This window comes from Ailuropoda melanoleuca, chromosome 12, assembly GCF_002007445.2.
Source record: "Ailuropoda melanoleuca isolate Jingjing chromosome 12, ASM200744v2, whole genome shotgun sequence".
Classification (NCBI taxonomy): domain Eukaryota; kingdom Metazoa; phylum Chordata; class Mammalia; order Carnivora; family Ursidae; genus Ailuropoda; species Ailuropoda melanoleuca.
The window spans coordinates 30,419,974-30,445,548 of NC_048229.1; the positions used below are offsets into that span (position 1 = coordinate 30,419,974).

At 52.9% G+C, this 25,575-nt stretch overlaps 2 protein-coding genes across 3 annotated transcripts in view; one reads left to right on the forward strand and one right to left on the reverse strand.

Moving 5' to 3' along the window:
* AP2A1 (adaptor related protein complex 2 subunit alpha 1) overlaps positions 1 to 23,733 on the reverse strand; it is a 30,483-nt gene extending 6,750 nt beyond the window's left edge. Inside the window, exons 1-8 of one of the 2 annotated variants that reach the window (XM_034672869.1) lie at positions 23,514 to 23,733; positions 12,131 to 12,199; positions 11,836 to 11,978; positions 11,495 to 11,688; positions 5,241 to 5,370; positions 4,724 to 4,825; positions 3,190 to 3,298; positions 32 to 182 (exon numbers count right to left, since the gene is read on the reverse strand). In XM_034672869.1, coding sequence (XP_034528760.1) covers positions 32 to 182; positions 3,190 to 3,298; positions 4,724 to 4,825; positions 5,241 to 5,370; positions 11,495 to 11,688; positions 11,836 to 11,978; positions 12,131 to 12,199; positions 23,514 to 23,580 — 965 coding nt within the window. In that variant the 5' untranslated portion in view covers positions 23,581 to 23,733. The remainder of the gene's footprint in view (positions 1 to 31; positions 183 to 3,189; positions 3,299 to 4,723; positions 4,826 to 5,240; positions 5,371 to 11,494; positions 11,689 to 11,835; positions 11,979 to 12,130; positions 12,200 to 23,513) is intronic. The other variant, XM_034672870.1, reaches the window with a different exon arrangement.
* Positions 23,734 to 24,230: 497 nt separating this feature from the next.
* The window catches only part of TSKS (testis specific serine kinase substrate), a 17,877-nt gene continuing 16,532 nt past the window's right edge, over positions 24,231 to 25,575 (forward strand). The window contains exons 1-2 of the mRNA XM_034639558.1: positions 24,231 to 24,302; positions 24,644 to 24,752. The gene's annotated coding sequence lies outside the window, so the exon portion shown is untranslated. The remainder of the gene's footprint in view (positions 24,303 to 24,643; positions 24,753 to 25,575) is intronic.

Consider the following 25,575-nt stretch of genomic DNA (forward strand, 5'->3'; position numbering starts at 1 on the left):
AGAATGGGCCCCCAGCCCCCCAGGCAGGCACCTGTCATAGTGGATAATGAGGCTGATGGTCTCGAAGAGGATGGCGTTCTTGGCATTGGAGTGCTGGACCTTCTTGGACTTGGGGGGCTCCTGGGCCTTGTTGAGCACAGTCTCCAGACACTCCACAAGCCGCCCCTTCACGGCAGCATCCTCTGGGGAAAGGGAGGGCATGTCCTAGGATGAGCTCTGTCAGCCCAGCTCATGTGCGGGGGAGGGGGCCACCCCAGGGCTCTCATCTTCCACAGGAAGTGTGGGTCCTACAGCTGTGGGCTGGGGTCTCTGCTCCTTCAAGCTTGTCCTTGGTCTCCAGGTGACCGGGGGAGGTGGCAACGGGCCAACAGAAGAGACCACTCCAGACTTTGGCTCTTGTCCTGCTCGGTGCTGACTCCCACCCCTGTGAGCCTCAGTTTCCCCTTCTGTGGCACTGATACCCTTTAGGTTTCTCACAGAGCAAAGAGACCTTCCCCAGAGACACTGTGAAACCGGGGTCTCCCTGAGGAGCAGTCTGAGCGCCTGAGACGATACATGCCAACCAGGAGCTCACACCAACACCGATAACTGCCATTCCATGGGGTGCGAGGTAACACCATGTGCATAGAACAGCTGTCAAATGTTCTAGGGGAAAATGTGGCACCTGGATATATCAGGGGGCTCTCGGGGTAGCGGGATGAACTACAAGACACAACGCAGCTCTGAGCCAATTCCAGAATGCGAGACACCTTGCAATGCCAAACTCCCAGTTTCTTCAAAAACAGGTAATGGGGGGGGTGGGAGGGCTATTCCAGACCCCCCAAAAGGGACAAAGACATAATGAAATCTAAGTCATAGTCCTCGACTGTACTGTATTTTGTTTAAGTCATACAAATAAAGCTGTGGACAGTGAGGGGGGCGTGAATGATGCCTGGACAGCAGATGACACTGTGATCTCGAATCTTCTCAGGTGTGACAAGGGCACTGTGGTTTTGGGCAGTGTTCCTGGGTCTCAGGAAATGTGTGTGGGTGTATTTTGGGCTGGGGGAGCATTATGATGTATGTAACTTAAGTCAAGTAAGGGAGCAAGTAAGTGTGTGTTTGAGACAGCAAATCAACCGGGGCGCCAAGAGCAGTGTTCACAATCTCTGCTGGGTCTCGGGGGCCGTGCGTGTTCATGACACTGTTCTTGCAAGTGATCTTTCATTTGAAATGTCTTCTCCCAAGTGATTTTTTTGTTTGAAATTTTTCATAATAAAAGGTGGGGTGAAAGCCAATGGCACAGAATAAAGGAGCAATTCTTCCAGATTAAGACAGAGCTTTAGGGGAAAGAATTAAATTCGATACTTATATCTTTTTCTTCTCCTTTTTTTTATTTTTTATTTTTAAGTAATCTCTATCCCCAACGTAGGGACTGAACTTATGACCCTGAGATCAAGAGCTGCATCCTCCACAGACTGAGCCAGCCAGGCCTCCCTCAATACTTGTATCTTCAGGGGCGCCTAGGTGGCTCAGTAGGTTAGGCGTTTGACTCTTGATTTCAGCTCAGGTCATGGTCTCAGGGTCATGAGATCGAGCCCCACACTGTGGGGAGGGTTTTGCACTCAGCAGGGAGTCTGCTTCTCTCTCTCCCCCTCTGCCCCTCCCCCGGTCTCTCTAAAATAAGTAAATAAATCTTTAAAAAAAAAACACGAGAAAAATACATGCATCTTGATTGGATCCTAGCTTGAACAGACTGTGAGTATTTTGGGGCTAATTAGGAAAATCCGCAGTGGGTCTTTGAGACAATTGGGGAGCTGCTGTGAGCTTCAAGCATGACCACAGAATTGCCGCTGTGAATAAAATCGCCTATAGTTTTTAGAAATGTGCAATAAGATATTCAAAGGTAAAAACATCGTGGTGTCTCTAAACTCATTTTCAAACACTTCAGGAAAAAAAGAGCAAACAGCACGCATGCACGACAAAATGTGAAGTCGAGATGATGGGTATGTTCTACTTGTTTGTACACTGGAAGATTTTTCATAACACAGTAGCAGAAAGACTTCTTGTAGATAAATCGGAGATAACCCTGCTGGCCCAGCACTGTTTGCTCGGGGCCACAGCTACAACTCCTATGACGCAGAGGGTGAGAAGCAGGTGAGGTGTCTGCTCTGGGCACACGCCGAAATGATGAGGCAGGGCTCCTGGGATGGAAGTGAGCTTAGAGATCTGCCCGAGCTCTTCCTTACCGGATGAGAATGAGGCTCAGTGGGGAACAGGCTTTCCCAAGGTCACGTGACAAAATTCACCACTGGCTTGCACAGGCTGGGAGGGGCCTCTCCTGTCACTTCCATTACACAATTCGTGTGCTGCACACACATATGTGCGGACACGCACAGACTTGCACACACGTTCATGCATTCACAGATGTGCGCGTGTGTGCATGCGCATGCTCGTGCACAGCTGCCTGGGAAGACTCAGGGCCGCGCACGAGTCCCTGGCCACAGCAGGTGCTCGGTACCCTGGCTGAACTGAAGGGAGCTGGCTGGCCAATCACTTCCTGTGTGCTGAGCACCTCAGCATGGGGTCCCTCAGACACTGCTCTATGAGGTCAGACAGCTGAGGAAACGGGAATGTGGGGGGAGCCAGGGCCTATAGGGTAGAGGGAGGGACTGGGAGCCCGATGCTGGCGTCAGGCTCCACCCCTTAGTGTTGCTGCCTGGGCCTGGAAAGGAGACGTCTCATCTCCAAGCCTCGGTCTCCCCATTTGCATATCGCAGGGATGGCTCCCCCTCAGCAGCTCTGTCGGGAGGGCACAGACACCCCCGGCGCATTACCTGGCTCACGCTAGGCTCATCATCCACACCATGGCTGTGACCTTGAGCAGCAAGGTCACTAAAACCTCTCAAAGAGGTATCTATGCTCATTCAAACAGCACAGCCTGGAATCACCCCTTGATCTGCTGGGGGACCCTGGACAAGGGCCTCCCCTCCCCCAGCCTTGGTTCTGTCACCTGTAAGACAGGTGTGACGACAGCCCCTACGTTACAAGGCTGGAGCGCACACACAAGCGTGGCTTCACAGGGACCCTGGCCCATGGCAGAGCCACACGACATGAGCAATCTGTCCGATCCTTTGGGCTGCCCCCCCAGACCTACACCCTCACAGAGATCCTGACAGACCCTAGCCCGGGTGGGCTCGGCGGTGGTACCTGGCGGTGGGTAGCACTGGAGCAGCCGCAGGAGCTTCACTGAGAGCCAGGGCGCTGGCACGAAGTAGTAGGTGTAGTCCTGGAGGTCGGTGGAGGCCGAGGAGACAATCTGCGGGTGGAAGAGGGCGTGAGGCATGGACAGGGAAGGGCACAGGGCAGGGGCAGGGCAGAGCCACACTGCCTTCCCAAGGGGGTGCAGGACTCTGAGGCCCGGGGAGGGGTGTGAGGGAGCCTGGAGCACACAGTGAGTGACCTAAGCCAGGGCTCGCCGACTTTTCCAAGTAATGTTGCTCTCGGGGGCAGAAGTCTCTGCCAACCCGATTCCCTTCTGTGAGCCCCTTACTCCAAACAGGAGCCTAGCAATGCCCTGAGCTCCTCCACGGAGCAGAGATCACAACGGCTCACTGCAGACTTGTGTCCCTGTAGCTGTCCCCGAGGCTGGAAGCAGCTTGGGGCAGGAATTGGCTCCGACCCTTTTCTGGGTTCCCAGGCCTAATACCAGATCAGACATAAGAAAGTCTTGGGGAAGAGGCGGGAACTTAGCAGGAGAGCGCTGATGGCAAACTCCTGCTCAAGCTGGGAAATCCCTCCTCCAGGAAGCATTCCCACCATGTGCTGTGCCACTGTCATGATGGCATGTGCCCGGCCCCCAGTGTCCCTGTCCGTGTCCCCCCGACCAGCCTGGCACACGGGAGTATTCAGGTATCTGGTGAATGGATGACAAAGTGACCGAATGAGCTGGTGTGTTTGTTCACTTTGCTTGTGAATCCAGGCGTCTCTGACCTGCCCAGGAAATGTTTATATTCACTCTAAGTCTCCATTCAGGTATCACCTTTCCCAGGAAGCCTTTCTAGACTTCCAGGCTGAGGTAAGTGCCTCCTTTGGGGTCCACGATGCCCTGTACTACCTCCATGACAGCCCAAATCACCCCTTTTATGAAAATCTGTGCCAGTCGGTCTGCCCTGCTGCATCTCCCTCCCCTGCAACAGGACAGGGAGCTCCTAGAGGACTCGGGTCTGACTCATCTGTGTCCCCAGAGCCTGGTACACAGGTGGCCTCAGGGCATGTTCCCAGAACAGGGGTGAAGGTGGTAAGAGGAGCAGAAGGAAGAACAGGAAGGGACAGGTTCGAGAAAGAGGAGCAGGAAGAATACCAGGGAATGCGGGAGGAAGCAAGAGACAGTGGGGCGAGGGGGAGGAAATCAGGAGAGCCACTCTCACCTCCTGGGTGCTCACGACGCCCAGGCCCATACTGACATTATAGAGACTGACTGACAGCAGCTATGCTGTGAGCTGGGTGCTGGTATTGTCCCCATTGAACAGATGGGGTTAGTGAGGCCCAGAGAGGTGAAGCCACTTGTCTGGGGCCACACAGCCAGGAAGTGGCCGAGCCGGGATGAGCTCAGCTCAGAGGCTGAGTTCATAACCACTGCGTTGGACTGCCTCTCAGGGAGGGTGAGGGGGACCAGCGAGTCACTCCAGGGGACGGAGATGCCAGGGCCACCTCCTGCAGCCCGCGACGAGACCACACCCACCCGGCTCAGGCGAGACACGGCCAGGGAGATGCATGTCTTAAAGTCGTCTGGGTTCTTCTTGCACAGACAGGTGATGAGACTGACAGCTGCCGTGACCACACCCTGCAGAGGCAGACAAGTGGCAGGTCAGGGCTGTGGGGGGGGGTGTCAGCCTGGGGACAAGTGTCCAGGCTGCGGATCTGAAAGCAGAGACCCAAGGGCTGGGTGGGTGATGGGTGCTGGGGACACTGGACAGGATCCCTGGGCAGTCGGTGGGGGGGAGGGTATCAGGGATGGACGTGGGGGTTTCTGCACATTTGGGTGGGTGACAGGTACTCAGGACACTGGACCAAGATCTCTAGGGACCTGAGTAAAGGCAGGGACAGATGTGGGCATCCAGGTGGAAATAAGGGTGGGGGTGGGACACTCCCTGGGCTTCCACGTGAACGTCTGAGGCAGAAGTGTCTCTGGGTGAAGTGGTGGGGTGGCTCTGGGTGGCAGCAGCCCGGGGTCTCCGGGCACCAGGCCTGGGGCTCACCATGTGCTGGTCGTTGAGCAGGTGCACCACCCGGGCCGTCCACTCGCCCATGGGCACCAAGTCGGGCGAGGCCTTGTACAGCCGCAGCAGGCACAGGGCCGCGCTCTGTTTCACGCTGTCCATGCTGTCCCTGTGGGGACACAAGTGGGTTGGAGGCGGTCAGTGCGACCCAAGCCCCATACAGACCTTCCTTCCTCTCTTGCTCCTCCCAGGAAGGGCGGCCAGCAGCAGGTGGAGAGAGCCGGGGGGACCAGGGATCCCATCTGGTGTTGCCCTCATCACCCACCAAGCCTCAGTTTTTTTATCTGCAAAATGGGTTCCATCTCCGTAACCTTGGAGTCACTGGCAGAACGACACAACATGTCAAGCCCGGCTATGCACCTCCACTCATTTACCAAACACTTCCCGAGCGCCTCTGGGCAGCAGGTCTGCTGGAGGCGCTGTGGATGGAAAACTGGTCCAAACATCTGTCCTCACAGAGTCACCTTCTAGCCAGGCAGCCAGTACCCCAGCACACACACCAGATGCTGTCCGGCTTCAGGGCCGCGGCACCTACAAGCGCAGGTGCGAGAAGCGCTGGGAATGCTATTTTGCCAAGAAGGCCTCTCTGATGAGGTGGCAGGTGAATGGAAAACTGAGTTTAATGAGAAAACCCTGAAAATCTCTGCATGGTGCATCCCAGGGAGAGGGCACAGCCTGTGTGGATGCCCCGAGGCGGCCGTGGGCCTGCGTGTGGCTGCTGTGAGTGAGTGAGGCCAGGAGATCAGGCAGAGCGACAGGGGGCCAGACCATGCCGGGCATTGAGGGCCATGGCGACGACCCTGTTTCTACCCAGGGGAAGACAGAGACGCTGCAGGTGACGAGCATGGGGGCACCAACACTGGGGTGACAGCAGTAAAAGCACCACCCAGAGCCCTTCCGCTCCGCCCGGCACTGACCCAGGTACCCTCTGGCACTAACTCATTTATCTCTTCACAACAAACCAAGGAACCAGGGCCAGACGCGTGAGCCTGGGGTCCTGACTGGTGGAGCACACTTCTGGGGGAAGACACTGACTCTCTGATGGGCACTTTCCTCCTCAGGAGGATTTGGGGGATGAAGAAAGGACACTGTGGACCAGAAGCTGGCGTGGCCTCGGGCACAGAGGGGACGTGGGGAGGTGTCCTGACTACCCAGGCTGCGGCCTCGAGGTCAAGGGTTTCCCAGAGAGGACCCAACCGAAGCCTGGGCAAAGGACACAGAGGGAAGTCCCAGGAGGGGTGACCTGCACAGGCAAAGGCCAGGTGAAAAGATGTTTCACCGAATGTGCAGGAGAAACACAAATGGCAGCGACAAGGCAGCACTGTTTCCTCTCGCCAGCCAGGCAGACGCACGCACGTTGGCCAGGCCTCGGATACGGGAGCTCAGTTGTTAAGCGTCTGCCTTTGGCTCAGGGCGTGATCCCAGCGTTCTGTTATCGAGCCCTGCATCAGGCTTCTCCACTGGGAGTGTGATTCTTCTTCTCCCACTCCCCCTGCTTGTGTTCCCTCTCTCGCTGGCTGTCTCTCTCTCCATCAAATAAATAAATAAAATATTTTTAAAAAAATAAAAAATAAAACCAAAACCAGTAGAAGGTCTGTCCCAAGACCAGTGGAATGCTGCTCCATTAATGGTCTTTTCACCATCGTCACAGCTCATGGCACAAGCCCTGACCCCAGGCCAGGCTCTGTTCTAGGTGTTTCTCCAGCCCTTGAGGGAGGTGACCTCTACCATCACCTCCAGCTATGGGTAAGGGAATGTCCGGCCGCACACCAAATGGAGGAATAAGAGCTATTTATCACCTTGGTTAACTTAACCAGAGACTGTGCAACTATTTAGGTAAAGCTTACAACTATGGAACGTGGCGGGGGGGGGCAGGTGTAAAAGGACAAGGAGGTACGTGGGAATAACGACCATCGAATGCAGGGCATAGGGAGGGAGGGGAAGATGGGGATGATGTGGGAGAGATGACAGGAGAATTCAACTGCTTCCTCTCTTTTTTAAAAAACACCCGCGATGCTACATGAGCCAGCAATTCCGCGCCCAGACATCTACCCACAAGAATGGAAAAAAAAGTTCACACGATGGATTCGTACATTATTCATGAGTCAAAAGGAACCTTTCTGGTGAATGGATAACTAAAATGTGGTCCCTCCAGACAGCAGAATATTATTATTGGGCCATAAAAAGGAAAGAAGTACAGCCGCATACAACATGTAGGAACCACAAAAATGTTACGCCAAGTGAAAAAAAGCTGGACACAAAAGGCCACATATCGCATGCTTCCATTTATCTGAAATGTGCAGAACAGGCAAATCCAACGAAGCAGATGAGTGGCTGTCTGGAGCTGGGGGGAAGGCAATGGGTAAGCCCCCCTAATGAGTATGGGGCTTCTTTTTGGGGTGATGGGAATGTTCTGGAATTAGTGGTGGTGGCCGCACAACACTGAATATACTAAAGACCACTGAACTGTACACTGTAAACTGCTAAAACAGTGAACTTGATGTTATGTGGATTTTATCTGAATTAAAAAAAAAATCTACCTAAAAAAATATATTGCTCTGTGCCCCAGTCATTGTCAAGGCCAAGTCTCGGGTGTCAAGAGGTCAGCTGAACACTCAAACCACCCCAGCCTGGCCCCCGACTCTGGCAGGGCACAACCCCTCAGCATCCATTCCCTGGCATGAAACTGGGATGTCACCGCTGCTCATATGAGCCTGTCACACTGGCCGCCTTCTTGGCCCTCACAAGCACCAAGTTCTCCCCGCTCAGGGTAGCCGGCAATTTCACGACTGACCACTCCGTCCTCTGTGAAAGTTTCTCCGGGTTCCGAGCCACAGCCCACTCTGCATTTTCCTCCCATCTCCATGGCCAGACCTGGACACACTGGGCCACCCTGGGGCTTAGTCTTAGGTCACTTCTCATCCCATCTCATGTCTTCCCCGGGGACTTCATCTGGCTGCGGCTTTAATTACCATCCATCCCGCGCTGTCCCACATGATGGCCCCAGCCACACGTGGCTACTGGACCCAGGACGCGAGAGACGTGTGTGTATATTACACTCACGTATGGTGACATGAACAATTACACGGATAATTTGCAGGTTGATCCAATGTCAAAATGAAAATATTTTAGATGGACTGGGTTAAATTAGAATATTAAGAGAAGTTTGGCCCATTTGTTTTTACTTTGTCTGATGTGGCGACTAGAACTGTGGAAGGTGTGTGGGGCTCGAGTTCTGTTTTTAACGCTTTGTGCAACATCTCTCCCACACTCCCTCTCTGGCCCCAACTCCCTGACGTCCAGCCGCCTACTGGACGTCTCTGCCCAGATGTCCAACAGGCACCTCACATCCAGCGTGGCCAAACCTGGCTCGGGGCCTGTCTCTCGCTCCCGTTTTTCCCCAGCCTTCGTCATCCACCCACCTGCTCGAGCTCATCCTCTCTTGCTTTCCCACCCCACGTAATCCAGCCCGTCGGCTTCACTCCCAGGACGTACCCAGTGACGACCTCTACCACTACTACCCTGGTCCCAGCCACTGTCAGCTCTGACCTGGACGGCAACAGACGTCTCAGTGATCTCCCCGCTGCTACCTTCACCCCGGTCTTTAGTTCTGCTTATGGGTTCTTTTTTTTTTTTAAAGATTTTTTATTTATTCAACAGAGATAGAGACAGCCAGCGAGAGAGGGAACACAAACAGGGGGAGTGGGAGAGAAAGAAGCAGGCTCATAGCAGAGGAGCCTGACGTGGGGCTCGATCCCATAACGCCGGGATCACGCCCTGAGCCGAAGGCAGACGCTTTAACCGCTGAGCCACCCAGGCGCCCCTGCTTATGGGTTCTTGATTCCAACGATCAGCCTCCTTCTTTGGTTCAGGCGTTATCCACTCAAACAACACCTCTGTCATATTCTCTCCCTTCTCTCTTCCTAGAGCTCTAAAGTTTTTTGAGTAATCTCTACACCCGACGTGGGACTTGAACTCACGACCTGGAGATCAAGAGTTGCACATTCTACCGACTAAGCCAGCCAGCGTCCCTCTAGAGCTCTAACTGGTGTTATGTTAGACCTTCTCCATCTTCCATGACTCTTAACCTCTCTTGGAATTTTCCATCTGTGTCTCTGGGCTGCATTCCGATTAATTTCTTCAGTTCTACCTCCTGTTCACTAACTCTGCTTTGGCTCTATCTACCCTGCTGCTAAGCCAGACCACTTCAATAAATGTCTCCATTTCTTTTTCAAACATGCTTGTGCTTCTATTTTTAAGCTGTTTTCTTATTTATTGAAACATATTAAACATATTTATTTCACATCATATATGAATATTCCAATTCAACTGTTACTTTCAGTTTCCCTTCTGCTGGTTCTCCCTCATGGTGTCGTGTGGCCTGTGTTTAGTGATTTTTGACTGTGTGTTACTCATGTAACTTAGAGCTTCATCTGTGGTCAAGGCGGGTTTCTCCTGAAAAGGCTTGTTTGCTTCTGTCAGGCACTGGGCTACTACTAGCTTAAATCACGTTAAACTAAAGGTTGGCTTAAGAATTTGTAGACAACCCAGGTAGGGGAAAATCAGGCTGAAAACCAGCGTGTGGGCTATTCTGTGCCAAGGTTTGAAACAGGTAATTTTGCTTATAGTCCCCAAGGGGATTTATTTCTAGGTCACCCTCACTTCGAAGTGTGGTCTCTGGAGCCTCTCCTCAGACAAGCTTTGTATCCTGTTCCCAGAGGCTGCAGGGCCCCCAAACCAATATCTAGGTTCACCCTCTAAGCAAAATCTGGCTTTGGCCCTCTGCCCATCTCCCCAGGTGCCAGGTCCCTCTTAGCTTGTGGCCTGTGCACTCCTTATTCTCTCACTAGCTCATGAATACATTGAAGAATACTTCCTTTCCTCTTTTATCCCACATTGTTAGGTTTCAGCGAGAGCATTAGTCAGGAATCTAGTCCACCATGTTGCCAGAAATACAAGTCGTACCTTCTCCCATACCAAGCTGAGTGATCTAAAAATACAAAGCCAATCATGTCATGTGCCTACTTGAAACACACCAACTCCTCCCAGTTCAATTAGAATAAAATCCAAACACCCCCTACTCTGCCTCTTGTTCACTGCCCTCCAGCCACAGAGACTATCTCTTGGTTCCTTCAATACAGAAAGCTCATGCCTCAGTGCCTTTGCACTTGCTACTCCTTTCTCTTGGGACACTCTCCAACATTTTAAAATAACTATCTTCTCATCATTCCAGTCTCAATTACAAGTCACTGTCTTGAAGAGACCCTCCCTGATGACTGTATCTAAGTAGCTTCCACTACTCCTCCCTGGAGCTGGCCCCCAACTACCTAGTTTTATTTTCTTCACAGCATTTATCACTATCTGAACTCACCTTACTTTTTTATGTAGGTATTTGCTCTTTGGGTGTCCTCTCATGTAAGCTTCCTATAAGATGTAAGTTTCCTGAGGGTGGGCACAGTAGTCCTTGCTTCTCCGTCCTACCTCCCCAAACCCATGAGGGTGCCCAGCACACTGCGGGTACTCAAAAAATATTTGATGAATGACCTCCTGCCTCAGGATGATCACACAGGCTGACCCCAGTGCCTTTTACGCCTTTCCCCTCTCCACAGCCAATGACGCCTCCTCATCCAGGTCTCAGCCTGACTCTACTTCCTCTAGGAAGCTCTTCCTGATCCCCCAGACTAGGTCAGACGTCCAACTAAATGTCCTTATGGGCTCCTGTGCCCCACAGCATGGTTCCAAGAGGAACTGTACATTTCACCCTGCAATTATTCAATTAATGTTTACTTCCCACTCTGGACCATGAATGCTTGGGAAGACAATGACCATGTCCATTTCTGGTCACGAGTATATTCCCAGCAATCAGCACTACACTTTGCACACAACAGATGCTCAACAGATGTTTGCTGAGCGAATGAATCAAGATGCAGAAGTTCCAGAGGGCTGTCGCCAACAATAACCTACGGTTATCACCTCTTCTATACCAGGTATTAAAGGCCAGTTAATCAGAAGACACCCCGTTGGATATGTTGGGAGGTTGCATCACACTGCTGAGTCGGCTCGGTGAGATGAAAAGAGGGGCCAGGGGGCTGCCACCAGAATCGAAGCCTCGCATTATCCCCACATCCTGGCTGGGAGACCTCGGACAGGTGACAAAATCTGACCCTCGAGCTTGGCTGGGCCTTGTCTATTCCGTTCCAAACCCCACCCCACCTGGGTCCCCAGTGCCTCACCCAGCCACCAGGATGCGCGGGATGTCAGCGGCAAAGGCCTCGCCCATCTCCCGGCTGCCCACGTTGGCGATGCAGTGCAGGGCCAGGCACATGAAGGTCGGGTTGCGGCTGGCCAGGTCGTTCTTGATGGCGTTGTTGATGAGCCGGATCAGCTCCGAGTTTGAGTTCACCAGAACCGAGATGAAAAGGTAACCCTGGGTGAGGAAGGAGGTGGGGGGCTGGGAGCCTTGTGGTTAATTGGTCATAGGCCCCAATCCTCCCACCCTGGAGTCTGTACTTCCAGCCCCCTCCTCCCTCAGACCCAGGAGTGCAGGCCCCCAGCCCTTCCTCCCCAGACTCACTATCTGCTTCTCCGTGTACTTGTTGGAGCTGAGCAGGTTCACGGCCTCCATGTGCCCAAAGTCAATGTCGTGGCCAAGCAGGAAGATGAACAGCAGTTTACACACATATTTTTTCTTACTGTAGCCATCCAAGGCTTTGTCCCCTAGGGCCAGAGGAAGGAGGAGAGGCGGGACAGAATGAGGAAGGATCATACCTGTAAGTCTCAAGTACCCCAGTTTCCAGACTCTCCTCCCTCAGACCCAGGAGTCTAGGCCCCCAGCCCCCTCCTCCCTGAGACCCAGGACTCCAGCCTACCTTTGAATTTAGAGCGGATATTGGCCAGTTCCTTGTTGATTCTCTTAATTTCTGCCTCCTTGCTCTTACCTGGGGAGGAGAAGGCAGGGCAGAGACAGTTGAAACACCTGTGCTCTCTTTCCTTGGCAAGCCCCCACCCAGCTGGAAGGGCACACTCCCTCCACCTTGGGGCCCCGGGCCCTGGGGCTGAGCCTAAGCCTGGGCCCCATCTCTAGCTAGGAGCGTCACAGAGGTTAGAACCATGGCTCATCAGTCTTTCCAACCCAGAGGAGAAGCCTGGCACACACTATGGGGTGATTCCTGACTTGCTCCCTCCTTCCTCCTGTCACTGTGGTCCCCGAACTGTACCGGCCCTGGGGGTTCCGGTCTCTATCCACAGCTCTGGTTATGCCTCCACCACCAGCCCCCAGAACTGGCCTGGCAAGAAATACGTGACAAGGGAATGAATGAATGACTGAATGAATGACTAGCTCAGCTGCCATCCAGCTGTCCCCCAGGACTCTCGACATTCCCACTGAGCTCAGCATCTCCTGAAAATCTGCTCCAGTGTCATGAGGGTCCCACTGCCTCCCAGTCACCAGGCCAGACCCTTGGGTGCTGCGCTTGCCCCCTCCCTTCCTATCCTTTCTTACATCCTTTGGTCCTCAGCCACCAGGCCCACAGGCCCACTTCTTCCATTTCCTGGCTGTCAACCTCTCCCCAACTCGTCTGCGACACTTCTGACAAGATCCACTTATGGGATGAGTCTAGAGGGCTTTCCCTGACCCCATAGGCCAGGTCCTGTGCCCCCTGTGCCCCCTGATGCCCAGGCACCTCCGTCAGGGCAGTCTGAGTGGATGGAGACCAGGTCTCGGCCACCCTCACTGCTTGCTGTGTCCTTTTCCACATCCCCCAGTTCCACTGGAGCCAGACTTCGCCATCTTGCCCTTGACTGGCTCACCCAGCTTGTCCAAACAGAACCCCTCGCGCTCCACCCCTTCATTCCAGCTGTCACCATGTCCTCTTGGCCTGACCTTCAGAATGCTGGGACCACCACTGTGACCTCCTCACCTGGACCCCATGCTTGCTCACCCAGATCACTGCAGCGGCCCCCTTTCTGACCTCCCTGCCGGAGGTCACCAAGCCTCCTGGCCCTGCCCTGGCCACCCCACCAATGTCACCCCTCCTTACATTACTGTGTGTTCCACCCCACACCTCCACCGCCTCTGCGGACACTCCACGTTCCTTCCTGTCTCAGGGAGGGGGCTCGTATGTGTCGTCCCCTCTGCCTGGACCCATCTCTCAAGTCATCTCCTTGTCACGTGGGTCTCAGCTCTTGTCACCTCCTCCAAGAGGCCTTTTCTGACCAGTTCTTTCAAGCCAATGCCTTACACTTGTTTCCATTATTAAAAAAAAAAAAAAAAAAAAAGTCCTCCCTGGTACACTCCACACCATGTAACTATTTTATTTATATTTACTGTCCAAACCTGGCTCCCACTTCAGACTGTGAGCATCACAAGGGAGCTTCTAGAACAGTGCCTGGTATACAGCAAGTGCTTAATAAATGTCTGGTCATCTGAAGGGCAGATGCCTGCTCAGACCCATGGCCGTGTCATCTGCATCCCCGAGCCTGTGGCCTGGCACCTGGGAGGCTGTGTGCAATGAATGAATGAAGGAACAGGTGAGAGTATGAGCTCTCCTTGTTTTTAGAAATCCTGCCTCTCCTCCAGCTCTCATCTTCCAGGGAAGCTCCCACAAGCTTCACTGCAGCTAGCACCTACTCCAGGAAGCCCTCTCTGATTAGCACCTCCTGACTGGAGGAAAATTTAAAAATACTCAGGGCGCCTGGGTGGCTCCGTTGGTTACACATCTGCCTTCAGTTCAGGTCATGATCCCAGGGTCCTGGGATCAGGCCCGCATCCCATTGCTTTTCCCTGCTCAGCAGGGAGCCTGCTTCTCCCTCTCTCCCTCCTCCCCGCTCATGCTCTCTCTCTCTGTGTCAAATAAATAAATAAAATCCTTAAAAAAAAAAGGAAATTTAAAAATACTGATTACATGTTGAAATGACAACATTTTGGTGTATTAGATTATGTGAATATGTCAGTAAAATTAAATTTGCCAGTTTCTCTTTTTACAAACAATGTGCCTACTGTTAAAGTTAAAACCACATGTGCAGCCAGTGTCACCTCCAGCAGAGCACCTGCTGTGGGTGTGGGGTCTGCCCGTCTCCCAGACCACACAAGGAGCCCCTAGAGGGCTGGGCCACCATCTGCCACTTTTCTGGGTAGCAACTCCATGTACCAAGGGCCTACCAAGTGCCAAGCTCGGAAAAGGCATGAAGACATAAATAAGGGCCTTAAGAAGTCAGCGCTCTGTCCTCAGGAAGGGGGGGAGGGCCTGGGGATGAGGGTGGGAGAGGGTCTCTGGGATCCAGGAAAGGAAGGGCCAATGCCTCAGGGATGAGCTTGAACTGGACTGTGTGGCCCCAGAGGTCACATGATCCTTCATTTATTAATGACACATTTCCCGAGCCCCGTGGGCCAGGCCTGAGTGGGGTGACACCGGGCACCCAGGACCCACGCCGACCCGGCACTTCTGATGCATTCCCAGGGGTTCCCGGCTGAGAAGGCACAGGCAATGAGCCCTGTCCCCACACCTGAGTGAGATGCACAGAGACAGAGGCTGCCTGGGGCTTCGGTGGTGACAGCCAGGAGGGGACACTTGAGGAGGGCTCTGAAAGGTGAGGAGGGTTCAGGAGCAGTTCACTGGGTGAGGGCGGTGGCAGGGCAGCGCCTCCCTCTGGGGGCCGGCCCAGGACAGGCGAGGGTGCAAGGCGGGCCCTGGGAACCAGTGTGCACATATTTTTTTTTAAAAGATTTTATTTATTTATTTGACAGAGAGAGAGACAGCCAGCGAGAGAGGGAACACAAGCAGGGGGAGTGGGAGAGGAAGAAGCAGGCTCCCAGAAGAGCAGGGAGTCCAACGCGGGGCTCTAAGCCAGGACCCTGGGATCATGCCCTGAGCCAAAGGCAGACGCTTAACGACTGAGGCACCCAGGCGCCCCCGGTGTGCACATTCTATTCTATTCCTCAGGATGACCACAACTGCTTCAAGTGCTCGCCTTAAAACTATTCTGTAGGGACTAGGAAAAAAAAAAACCCTCTTTTATAAATTGACCATATATCACAAAGCACCTGCTTCGACTTCATCGCAGAGAGACAGGCATTTGAACAGCAATTGAATTTGAGGCTAGAGTACTCTCTGGACTTCGTTTAAACCACTATTAAAAGCTTCGAGACGCAGACAAACTAACCCATGGTGCTGGATGATGGAGCCGTGGTTATCCTTGGGGGGAGGACAGGGGACCATGAGCCTGCACAAGGAGGGTGCTGGGGAGTCGGAGATGTCGCTTCTGCCTCTGGGGGCTGATTCCGAAACTGTGTTCAGTCAAGAAAAGTTCATCAAGCTTGACACTTACGATCTGTGGGCTTTTTTTACATATTTACTATCTCCATATATGTACATACACTGACGTAAATTATTATACTTGTATATTACATATAAATGTATGTTCATAGGGAAGTAATCAGCTATGCAAAAAACTGTACTAAGCAGATACGGACAATTTAAGGAATATTTAAAGAATATACATATGTGTGTGTATATTTTGTCTTTAAAGATTCTTTAGGGGTGCCTGGGTAGTGCAGTTGTTAAGCGTCTGCCTTCGGCTCAGGGCGTGATCCCGGCGTTCTGGGATCGAGTCCCACATCGGGCTCCTCCGCTGGGAGCCTGCTTCTTCCTCTCCCACTCCCCCTGCTTGTGTTCCCTCTCTTGCTGACTGTCTATCTCTGTGAAATAAATAAATAAATAATCTTTAAATAAATTAAATAAAGATTCTATCATTGTCCACACCTATTTGATATTCCTTCCCGCACAACTGATACACTTTGCTATAAAAAGGAACTCACAGGGGCGCCTGGGTGGCTCAGTTGGTGAAGATTCTGCCTTCGGCTCAGGTTGTGACCCTGGGATCAAGCCCTGCCGGCAGGTTCCCTGCTCAGCGGGGAGTCTGCTTCTCTCTCTCCCTCTACCGCTCCCCCCAGCCCCCTACTCTCTCTCTCTCAAATAAATAATCTTAAAAAAAAAAAACAACAAAGAATTCACAGAGAGAAGAAAGCACCAGGTTTCCAGAAGATAAGGGCTGCAGCCTTGGAGGGAGGGCATCCCAGCAGAGGGCACATCTCTGCAGAGACCTAGAGGCAAGTAGTAGCCTGGGTACCCAGAGACAGCACATGGGTACTACTGAGGGTAACATATGGAAGAAAGGGGCTGAGGGCAGCTGGGACAGAACTGGGCTAATGGAAGGAACAACTTTCCAGCACTCAGGGCCAGCCAGCGACAGGGGGATGAGCTCAGGAAGGCGTGCAAGCATGTCCGTGCATTTTAAGGGGATTTCTTATCCTCAAACATTCCCTAGGCCAGGCTCAGGGATGAGTCACACAAGCTCTGCGCTGGGGGAGCTCCTGGACTGGAAAGGAGGCTGACGGGGACAAGCGAGTACTTTGACACAGGCAAACATGATGGGGGCTGGGAAGCTGGAATCAGACCAGGGGAGGAAGTCTTCCTGGTACACATCTCCTGGGATTTGAGGATCAAAATTCAGAGCGGCACTGGACCAAGCAGAAATAAGGGGAAATGTGCTCCAGGCCATGCAAAGGCCTGGAGGCTAGTACAGCAGGCAGGCCCAGACCTCCTCCATGCCTTTTCTGGGTTTTCTCAGGGTGCTGGGGAGCCACGGGAGGCTGCAGGCCCCTTTTCTGCCAGCAGGTGCGGTTGTGAGGAGCATGCGGGTGGAAAAGGGGGCTTGCTGCAGGTGAGGGCAAGGAATGGCTGAGCAAGGACCTGCCCTGCCTTGAGGCTTCCGTTAGTGAGGGGAGATAAAGCCTTCCCGGCCGGGGTGCTAAGCTGCAGCACCAGGTGGGTCTGTCTCTGCCACCAAAGGCACCCTAAAAACCCCGGCTCCTCTGCCCTGGAGGAACTGGCATACTTTTATGGAGGTAGCAAGCAAGGGGGTCCAGTACCTCAGGGGAGACAGCTCCCATTTACAATACAAGGAACAAATGTTCCTCTCTACTAGGACCCCCGTGCTGTGTCTCCCACACGAGTCCCAACAGCCCAGAGTCCTCAAAGAGAGTTCTGGAAGCTGATGTGTGTTAACTCTGGAACGCTATAAAATCCAGAACACGGTGGCCCTGCGCTGCCCAATGTGGGAGCCACGGGTCACGTGGGGTCACTCGGCACCTGACATACGGTTGGCGCTACCAAGGGATGAAATTCATATTTTCCATAAATTTAAAATTAAAAACCAGTTCTCAGTTCAGTCACCACAAGGTATGTTCGGAACAACCCGGGTACTTTGTGAATCTACTTTTTCAACTCTTCAGTTTTTCGAACTCGTAAATGCAGAGCAAGTGTTTCCCATGAAAACGCAGCCTCATTGAGAAAGGTACATAAACTGTCTCGTGAATAATCTTGAAAACATTGATTACACACTCAAATAATATGGTGAACATACTGGTGTAAATAAGATATACTAAAATTGATTTCCCCGGTTTTACTTTTGTCATGTGGCTACTGGAAAATTTAAGCTTCTGTATCCGGCTTGTTGGGTTGGATGGTGCTCGTGCTATCAAAGTCATCACCACCGCTAAGAGAGAAAATAGTCTCCTGGAACAACCAGCTGCAAATGAACGCAGCTGCAAAGACCATCCCTGAGTCACGGTGGCCGTCACATTACGGATTAAGGGAAGGGTGTCCGTGCTGATTTGTCCTCCGTCAGAATGCAGCACCCCCAGGGCAGGGATGTGTTGCTGCTTCATTCTCAGGGGGCATCCCCGGAGGTCAGAACAGTCCTGGCACAGGAAAGGTGTTGAATGCAGACTGTGGACCCGGTGCACTAGATGTCAGAGAAGGGGGTGAGGCCAGGCCTGGGGCTGTCTGCCATCAGCATCTGGCGGACCCTCGCAACCTAAAGACCGATTCTTCAAGCGCAGGGCCTGGGGCAGGGTGGGCGGCCCCCAGCGGCACACTAATGTTGGATAACTACCAAAGTGAGACTCATTCTTTCTGGTCTCTCCGCAGTGGCCAGAGGGATCCTATCCCTTCTGTGTTCCAAATCCCTCCATGCTTCCCATCTGGCTCAGACTAAAAGCAAAGTCCTCACTGTCATCCTCCAGGCCCTACAGATCCACTAGTTCCCTCTCTGACCACAACTCCTACCCTCCCCACTATCAATGGCCTCCTCTTCCTGCTCCTCCTCCTCCTCCTCCTCCTCCTCGAATTCCTCCTAGCACAGTCCTGCCTCAGGGCCTTTGCACAGGCTGCCAAGAATGTTCTCCTCCAGATTTGTGCAGGCCTAATTCACCCACCAAATTTGATTCTTTGCTCTAATGTCACCTTTTCAGCAAGAGACTCTCTGACCAGCTTACAGAAGAGCACTCTCCCTAACTTTGTCCCTATACCCCTTCCCTGCTTTATTTCCTCTCAACCCCCCGCCCCAGCCCCACCACCTGTCTGTACACCTGAATACTATATTTGTGTACTGATCTGTTTCCTCTTGGAATATGAGCACCACGGAGAGGGACTTCTGTTCACTGTTGCAATCCCATGACTTCGAGCAGTGTCTAGCACTCAATTGGGGCTCAGTAAAGACTGGTTTGTTTGCTCATTCATTCATTCATTCATTCATTCACTTATTCTTCCAACTAGCAAATGTCTCCTGAGGACTCCCATGGGCCAGGTCCCATAGTCGGCGACCTGGGGCGCCAGGGAGGGATCAGAACAGGGCCTGTGCTCACGGGCCTGGGGGAGAAGTCACAAAAGGAAGGGGTCACAATCTGGAGTAGGACACACCCTAATGGAGGAGTTCAGGACGCTGTGGCAACCCAGCATCCCCCTTCCCATTCCTCGCAAACTCTCCTCAGGCCTGTAGGTAGTTGCGGCCCTACAGAGGAGACAGCCAGCCTGGGCCCTGGAAGCTTCCGGTCAGATTCAGTGATTGGGAGGCAGATTCCCACTCAAGACAGTCCAGAGCCATGCCCTCAGGCTGAACCCAGCCCAAACCTGTCCCCTTCTTATCTGCAGAATTTGCCCTTCCTTGCCCTCCTTCTCAAAAGCCTACCTTTCACCTCCTTCTACAGTCTTCCCCCTGAACTCCACTATGTCTTCAGATTCTCCAGGAGGATGGCTCCACATCCCTCCCCTTCTTCCACCTGCTCATGTCTGAGCGCTGGCTCACCCACATCCTTCAGGCCTTCTTTTCCCTCACTCTGGCTTGAAACCCTCCCTGGTGGCCTCTGCCCACCTGCCCAACATTAGATCCCTTCCCATCCTCCAGGGCTCCTGTTTCCGCTGGGCCTCAGGACCTTTGCATGGCTGTCCCTCTGCCTTCATAGCTCTTCCCCACCTCCCTTGGCCTGGCAAACTCCACCACGTTGTCTGAGCAACACAACCAGACAGAGTCTTCATTCTCTCAACACTGTGGCCCTCTCTCTCACTGGACTTAGGACAGCTACAATTTTTTCCACTTACAACAAAAAATTGAGATACATTTCACATACCATCAAGTTCACCGTTCTAAAGTGTGCAATTCAGTGGTCTTCGGTATATCCACAGTCTCGTGCAACAATCACCACGATCTATTTCCAGAACATTCTCATCACCCCAAAAAGAAACCCAACACTCTCTGGCTGTCCCTCCACATTCCACCACCCCCTACCCGGCCCTAGGTGGCCACTAATCTACTTTCTATCGCTATGGATTTGCCTGTTCTGGACACCTCATACAAACGAAATCATATATGTAGGCTTCTTACACTTAGAACCAGGTTTTCACCACAGTTCATCCATGTTGTAGTATGTGTCATTCCTTTTTTTTTTTTTTCATTTGAAAGAGAGTGAGCGAGCGAGAGAGAGCACAAGCAGGGGGAGGAGCTAAGGGAGAAGCAGACTTCCACTGAGCAGGGAGCCAGACCCAGGACTCAGGGATCATGACCTGAGCCAGAGGAAGATTCCTAACCAACTGACCCACCCAGCTGCTATCCCCGGCCTTTTTTTTAAAGATTTTACTTATTTATTTATTTGAGAGAGAGAGACAGAGCACAAGTGGGGGCAGGGCAGAGGGAGAGGGAGAAGCAGACTCCCAGCTGAGCAAGGAGCAACACATGGGACTGGATCCCAGGACTCTGGGATCATGACCTGATCCGAAGGGAGACACTTAACCAACTAAGCCACCCAGGCGCCCCATGTGTGTCATTCTTTTTAATGGCTTGATAATATTCCATTGCATGGTGGACCCCATTTTGTACATCCATTCATCCAATGATGGACATTTGGGTTGCTTGCTTCCATTTTGGGGCTATGGTGACGAGCCCTACTATGAACATCTGTATACACGTGTTTGTGAGGAGGACGGCTACAGTTTTTATGCAGCACCTGTCTCCCTCATGGGGGCTAGGAGCTTCACAGGGACACAGACAGATCTGTCCTGTTCGCCACTATGTCCCCAGGGCCCTCCATAAGGTTTGAAACACATCAGCCATTTGACATTTACTTGATGAGAAGGCGGAGAACAAGAGGAACCGTGATTCTCTAGCCCCAATTTACATAGCCAAATTACTTCTACTGGCCCCAAGTCAGAGTCTCCCCTCTAGGGTCCTTCAGTGACACTGACCTGTTTTCTCTTTCCTTCCCTATCCCCACCATCCAATCCCCTTGTAAATCTTTCAAAATTTGTCCCCAAACCAACCACTTCTCACCATTCCCTTCTCACCCCAGTCAAGCCAACACCATCTCTCACCTGGATGCCCGCAGCAGCCCCTAATTATCTGCCTACTTCCACCACTACCTCCTGAGTCTGTTCCCTTCATGGCAGCAGAGGAATTATTTCAAGACATCAATCAGCTCATGTCCCTCCTGTGCTCTAAAGCTTCCTGCCGCTCTTGTTTCACCCAGAGAAAGGCCAGAGTGCTCCCTAAGGCCCACAAAGCCCTCCACGATTCCTGTCCCCTTTCTGTCCTCATCTCCTGCCCCTCAGCTCCAGCCACACGGGTCTCCTCGCTCTTACCGGAACACAAGTCAAACATGCTGCAACCCCAGGGCCTTTGAACGTACCATTTCTCTGCCTGGACTGTCCCTTCCGTCCAAAATCTGCAGGGCCCGTTCCCACACTTCACTCAAAAATCTGCTCACATGTCACCTCTTGGTGAGGCCTACCCAAGCACCCTCTCAATCCCGGTACCTCCTCCTCTTTCCTTCTTTCCTTTCTGTCACACTACCAGTCACCCTCTGACATGGTATCGTGTATTGCAGTTCTGTGTTTATTTTCTATGTCCCTTATGGCCTGGGTGTTCCCAAGCCAGGGATTCTTGTTCACTGTTGTAGCCCAGTCCCAGGCACAGTATCAAAAAGTATTTGTTGAATGAATGGATGAATGAACCTTCAGAGACAAGATGCTATTATCAGGGGAGTTTACAGACAAGAAAACTGAGCCTCCGGGCTGCCTGGGTAGCACAGTCAGTTGAGTGGCCAACTCCTGATTCCTGATTTCCGTTCGGATCGTGACCTCAGGGTTGTAAGATTGAGTCCCGCGTTGGGCTCTGCACTCAGTGCAGAGTCAGCTTGAGATTCTCTCTCTCCCTCTGCCCCTCCCACTCGTGATCTCTCTCTCTCTAAGATAAATAAATAAATCTTAAAAAAGAAAGAAAAGAAAAGAAAACTGAGCCTCAGAGAGGTTAAATGACTCACCGAGAGTCAGATCACTTCACATCGCTGGTAGGCATCAGGGGCAATGCACACCTACTCCTAACCGCTGGCCCCCCACCTAATCCACAGCCCCTCTTTGCTCACCTCTTTCCATAACAAGCATAACATCTCTCCTCCACCTGACACCCAACAGCTTCCACCCCTCTCTTTCAGTAAGCATCTACTATGTGCCGGGTCCTTTCATACCTACTAAATTCTAAGATAATCTCTGGGCATCTAACAGAGGCCAATCGTCAGATCCACGGAATGACAAAAACAACAGCTAAGACCGTCCAGTGCCTGGAATGTGCAAAAGGCCTCAGTCACATACATTATCACAACAACCTCATCAGGAAGGTGCAATCAGCAGTCCCTCCTGACAGATGAGGAAATCAAGAGGTGAAGTCCCCCATTCAAGGTCACATGGCTAGGGAGTGACAGCCCCCAAACTCAAACCCAGGTCTGGCTGACCCTAGAGCCCATGCGGATATAGCCTCTGAAGCTCTTGGCAGCTCCAAACACCAACACCCACTCCCAGGAGTTGGGAGCTGACTTGGCGCCAGGTCTCTCCTCGTCACGACAATCCTTCCTGCTGATGATCACTGTCACCATATTGATGTGATCAGATGGGAGAGGGCTCAAGATTCGGGACTGGCCTGCTCCCTGACCTTTGACTTCTCTCTGGGACCAGGCTTCCCCCAACCCCCAGCTTTCCAGATCTCTTCCCCGCAAATTCCTAAGGCTCCCTGGGCCCTTCTTTGAGCTCTGGGCTCTCCCCCTTCTGGCACATTCCCCAAACCCCCACTTTATAATATCTTCTTCTTTCCAGGCCCCTAGCTTCCTATCTCAGGTTTTCCCAAGACCCTCCAATTGCAGCACCTCTCCTCTATATTCTTGATCCCTCCTCTCCCCTAAGTGACCCTCCTAGCCCCCTCTCCACTGCCCTCCATGTCTCCTAAGCCATCCTCCATCCTGGAGCCCCTCTATCCCTCATCAGGGTCCCACTATAGTCCCCCACCTTCCCATCTCTCCTCCCCAACCCCCTGGGACTTTCTATTACTCCCAGGCCCTCTCTGTGCACTAACCAGGAGCCTCAGTGACCTACCTAGCCCCTTCCCCTCTCTGACACCCCCTCAGCCAGGCCCTCAAAGGCCGGCCGCATTATGCTTCCTGTGTTTTACGTTCTCCCGGTCCCCTCTGGCCCTCTCCCACTCTATCGCTCCACAGGGTACCCCCCACCCATGCACCTCCTTCCGTTTCTGTCGATATCAGGGATTTCTCTAACCTCGTCGCTAATAGGTTCCCCAAGCCTTTCTATCATTTGTAGGGGACACCTCTATGTCCCCAGCCCTGGGACCGTACTAGCCTCCTCTCCTTTAAGACCCTCCCGGACGCCTCTAGCCACTCCGTGTCGTCACCTCAAGAGCCACTCTATGACACCCTAAGTCCTTCCATTCCCCCCACCCTAAAGTTCCCCCCGGGGCCTCTCTATCCTTTCCCGCTACGACCGAAATGGCTTTCTATGCCCTGGGCCCCTCTGTAATCCCCGAGCCCCTCAATTCCACGCTCCCCCTCCCTCCAGAGTCCCCCGGCCGCGCTCTCACAGTTCCGGATGTCGGAGATGAACACCGCGAGCCCCCGCATCCCATCGCCCTTGGAGACGGCCGGCATGATGGCGGTGGTGTCGGCTCCAGGCCTGGCCGGGCAGGGCACAGCGCAGCGGGGGCTGGCAAGCGGGGACCGGGAGGAAAGGACCCCAAGCAGCGCCTAGGAGCCGAGCCGGCCAGGGGGGAGGGCGGGCTGGCGGGCGGGCGGGCGGCAGGCCGCGTCTCCGCCCCCGGCCCCTCCCCTCCCGTCCGCCGTCCTGAGCTATCAGCCTTCCATTGGCTCAGGTTACTGCCGCTCAGACTCGGGCTCATCCCCCACTTCTTCTCTCATTGGCCCCCGGACAAAGGCACGCTGCTACGATTGGCCCAGTGGCCCGCTATTTCCGTTCGCAGGAAGGTGGGGGGGAAGGGGCGTTGCCCGAGGGACGGGAGGAGTTCGGTTACGTGCGGTGGGACCGCCCCCTTCGTGAGGCCGGGTCCGATGCTGATTGGATCCCGCGAAGGGCGTGATTGGCATCAAGGAAGGCAGAGGAGTGGGCTCGGGGAGGTGGGACTTGCGTTGATCATGGCCAATGAACGGGTAGATCGCCCACGCAGGCGCCGAGGATTCGCCAGGCTGCCCTATTCCCGCCCCCGACTGGGCGGTTGTGGGGGCGGGAGAAGGGCGATCATAGGTAGAGAAGGAAGGGGAACGGGGGTTGTCACTCAGCTGGGCTAGGATAGGTGGAGCGTTCCCTGCAATTCCCTGATGCAGAGAAGTGGTTGGGAGGAGCAAGAAAATGTGAGGTGCTTACTGCGCAAGCGTCCCCCTGTTTCCCTTTCTCCCTCGTCTCGTCTACCCCCGACTCCTTAAATCTTCTTCCAGGAAGTCTTCCCTTACCCCTCCCCCTCCCTTCTCTAGTGGCCGAGATGTCGAAACCTAATTTCTCAGAACCGATGAAACAGTAATTTAAATCTAGCCCCATTAGGCCGACCTTAAACCTGAGGTCCAGAGAGGTTGCATGACTTGCCCAAGGTCACACAGCTCAGAATGACAGCGGGGATTTAAACTATATTTTGTTTTTTAACCACTTTCCAATATACAATGCTTTTTTTTTTTTTTTTTTTTTTGGCAACCATAATGCCAGTCTACAGATACTAAATCAAAATCGTGAATCTCTCCTCCACCAAACTTGGAGTTCCTCCTGAGCAAGAATGGGACCTGGTACTGAAGAACCCTGATTCTTGATGAATCCGGTTGGTTTGGCCCGACTACCACCCTTTGGCACCCCGAGACCCTCTTTGACTGACTGATTTTGGGGACGGCAAAGCATTAGGAACTACGATTCCGCGGGCTATTGAGAAATCTGGGGCAAAGGGAACTTGAACAGTTCATTTCTGTCAGTTAGAGGAACTAAACCCCACATCACTTTTCTAATCTCAGAAGTCTAATATTCTTGGACGGACCCTTGAAGGAGCGTCCTACATCCTGTAAACTTCCACTCTTAATGGCCGGGGTGGGGGTGGAGGGCGGGATGGGGACCAGGACAAGAGCCGGGGTGTCTTCCGGGTTTAATAAGATCGATCCATTTGGGTTTCCAGGAATGGGTCTTGGGAACATCATTCTGGGTTCTAGGAGGAAGGACATGCTTAGCTGTTTTTGTGACCGGGACAGTCCATTCCTAATATGGGTTGGGGGTGCTGTCTGCCCCTCAAGAACAGAGAGCAGCGCCGTTAAAAACAACAAACAATAGGAATGTCAGTTGGAAAAAGTCCTTTTCATGGAAAGATACATTAAGCATTGCAAGGACTGGACTCATGACATGGGGAAGAAACACTTTCTCCCTAAGGATTATACTTTTAAAAATGTATATTAGTAATGGGGTTCGAACTTGTCCTCTTTTTGAGGGATGTGAAGAGAGACATGGAGAGTCCCAAGAACAGGAAAAGTGTGTCTAAGTGTGTCTTCCCTCCCTCAACTTTCCACCTCACTGTCTCCTGCCACCTTCCACCCTTCACCCAGAGCCACCTGGGGCCAGATGGAGTTAACTCTGGTTTGTCAGTGGCGGGGGGTGGGGGT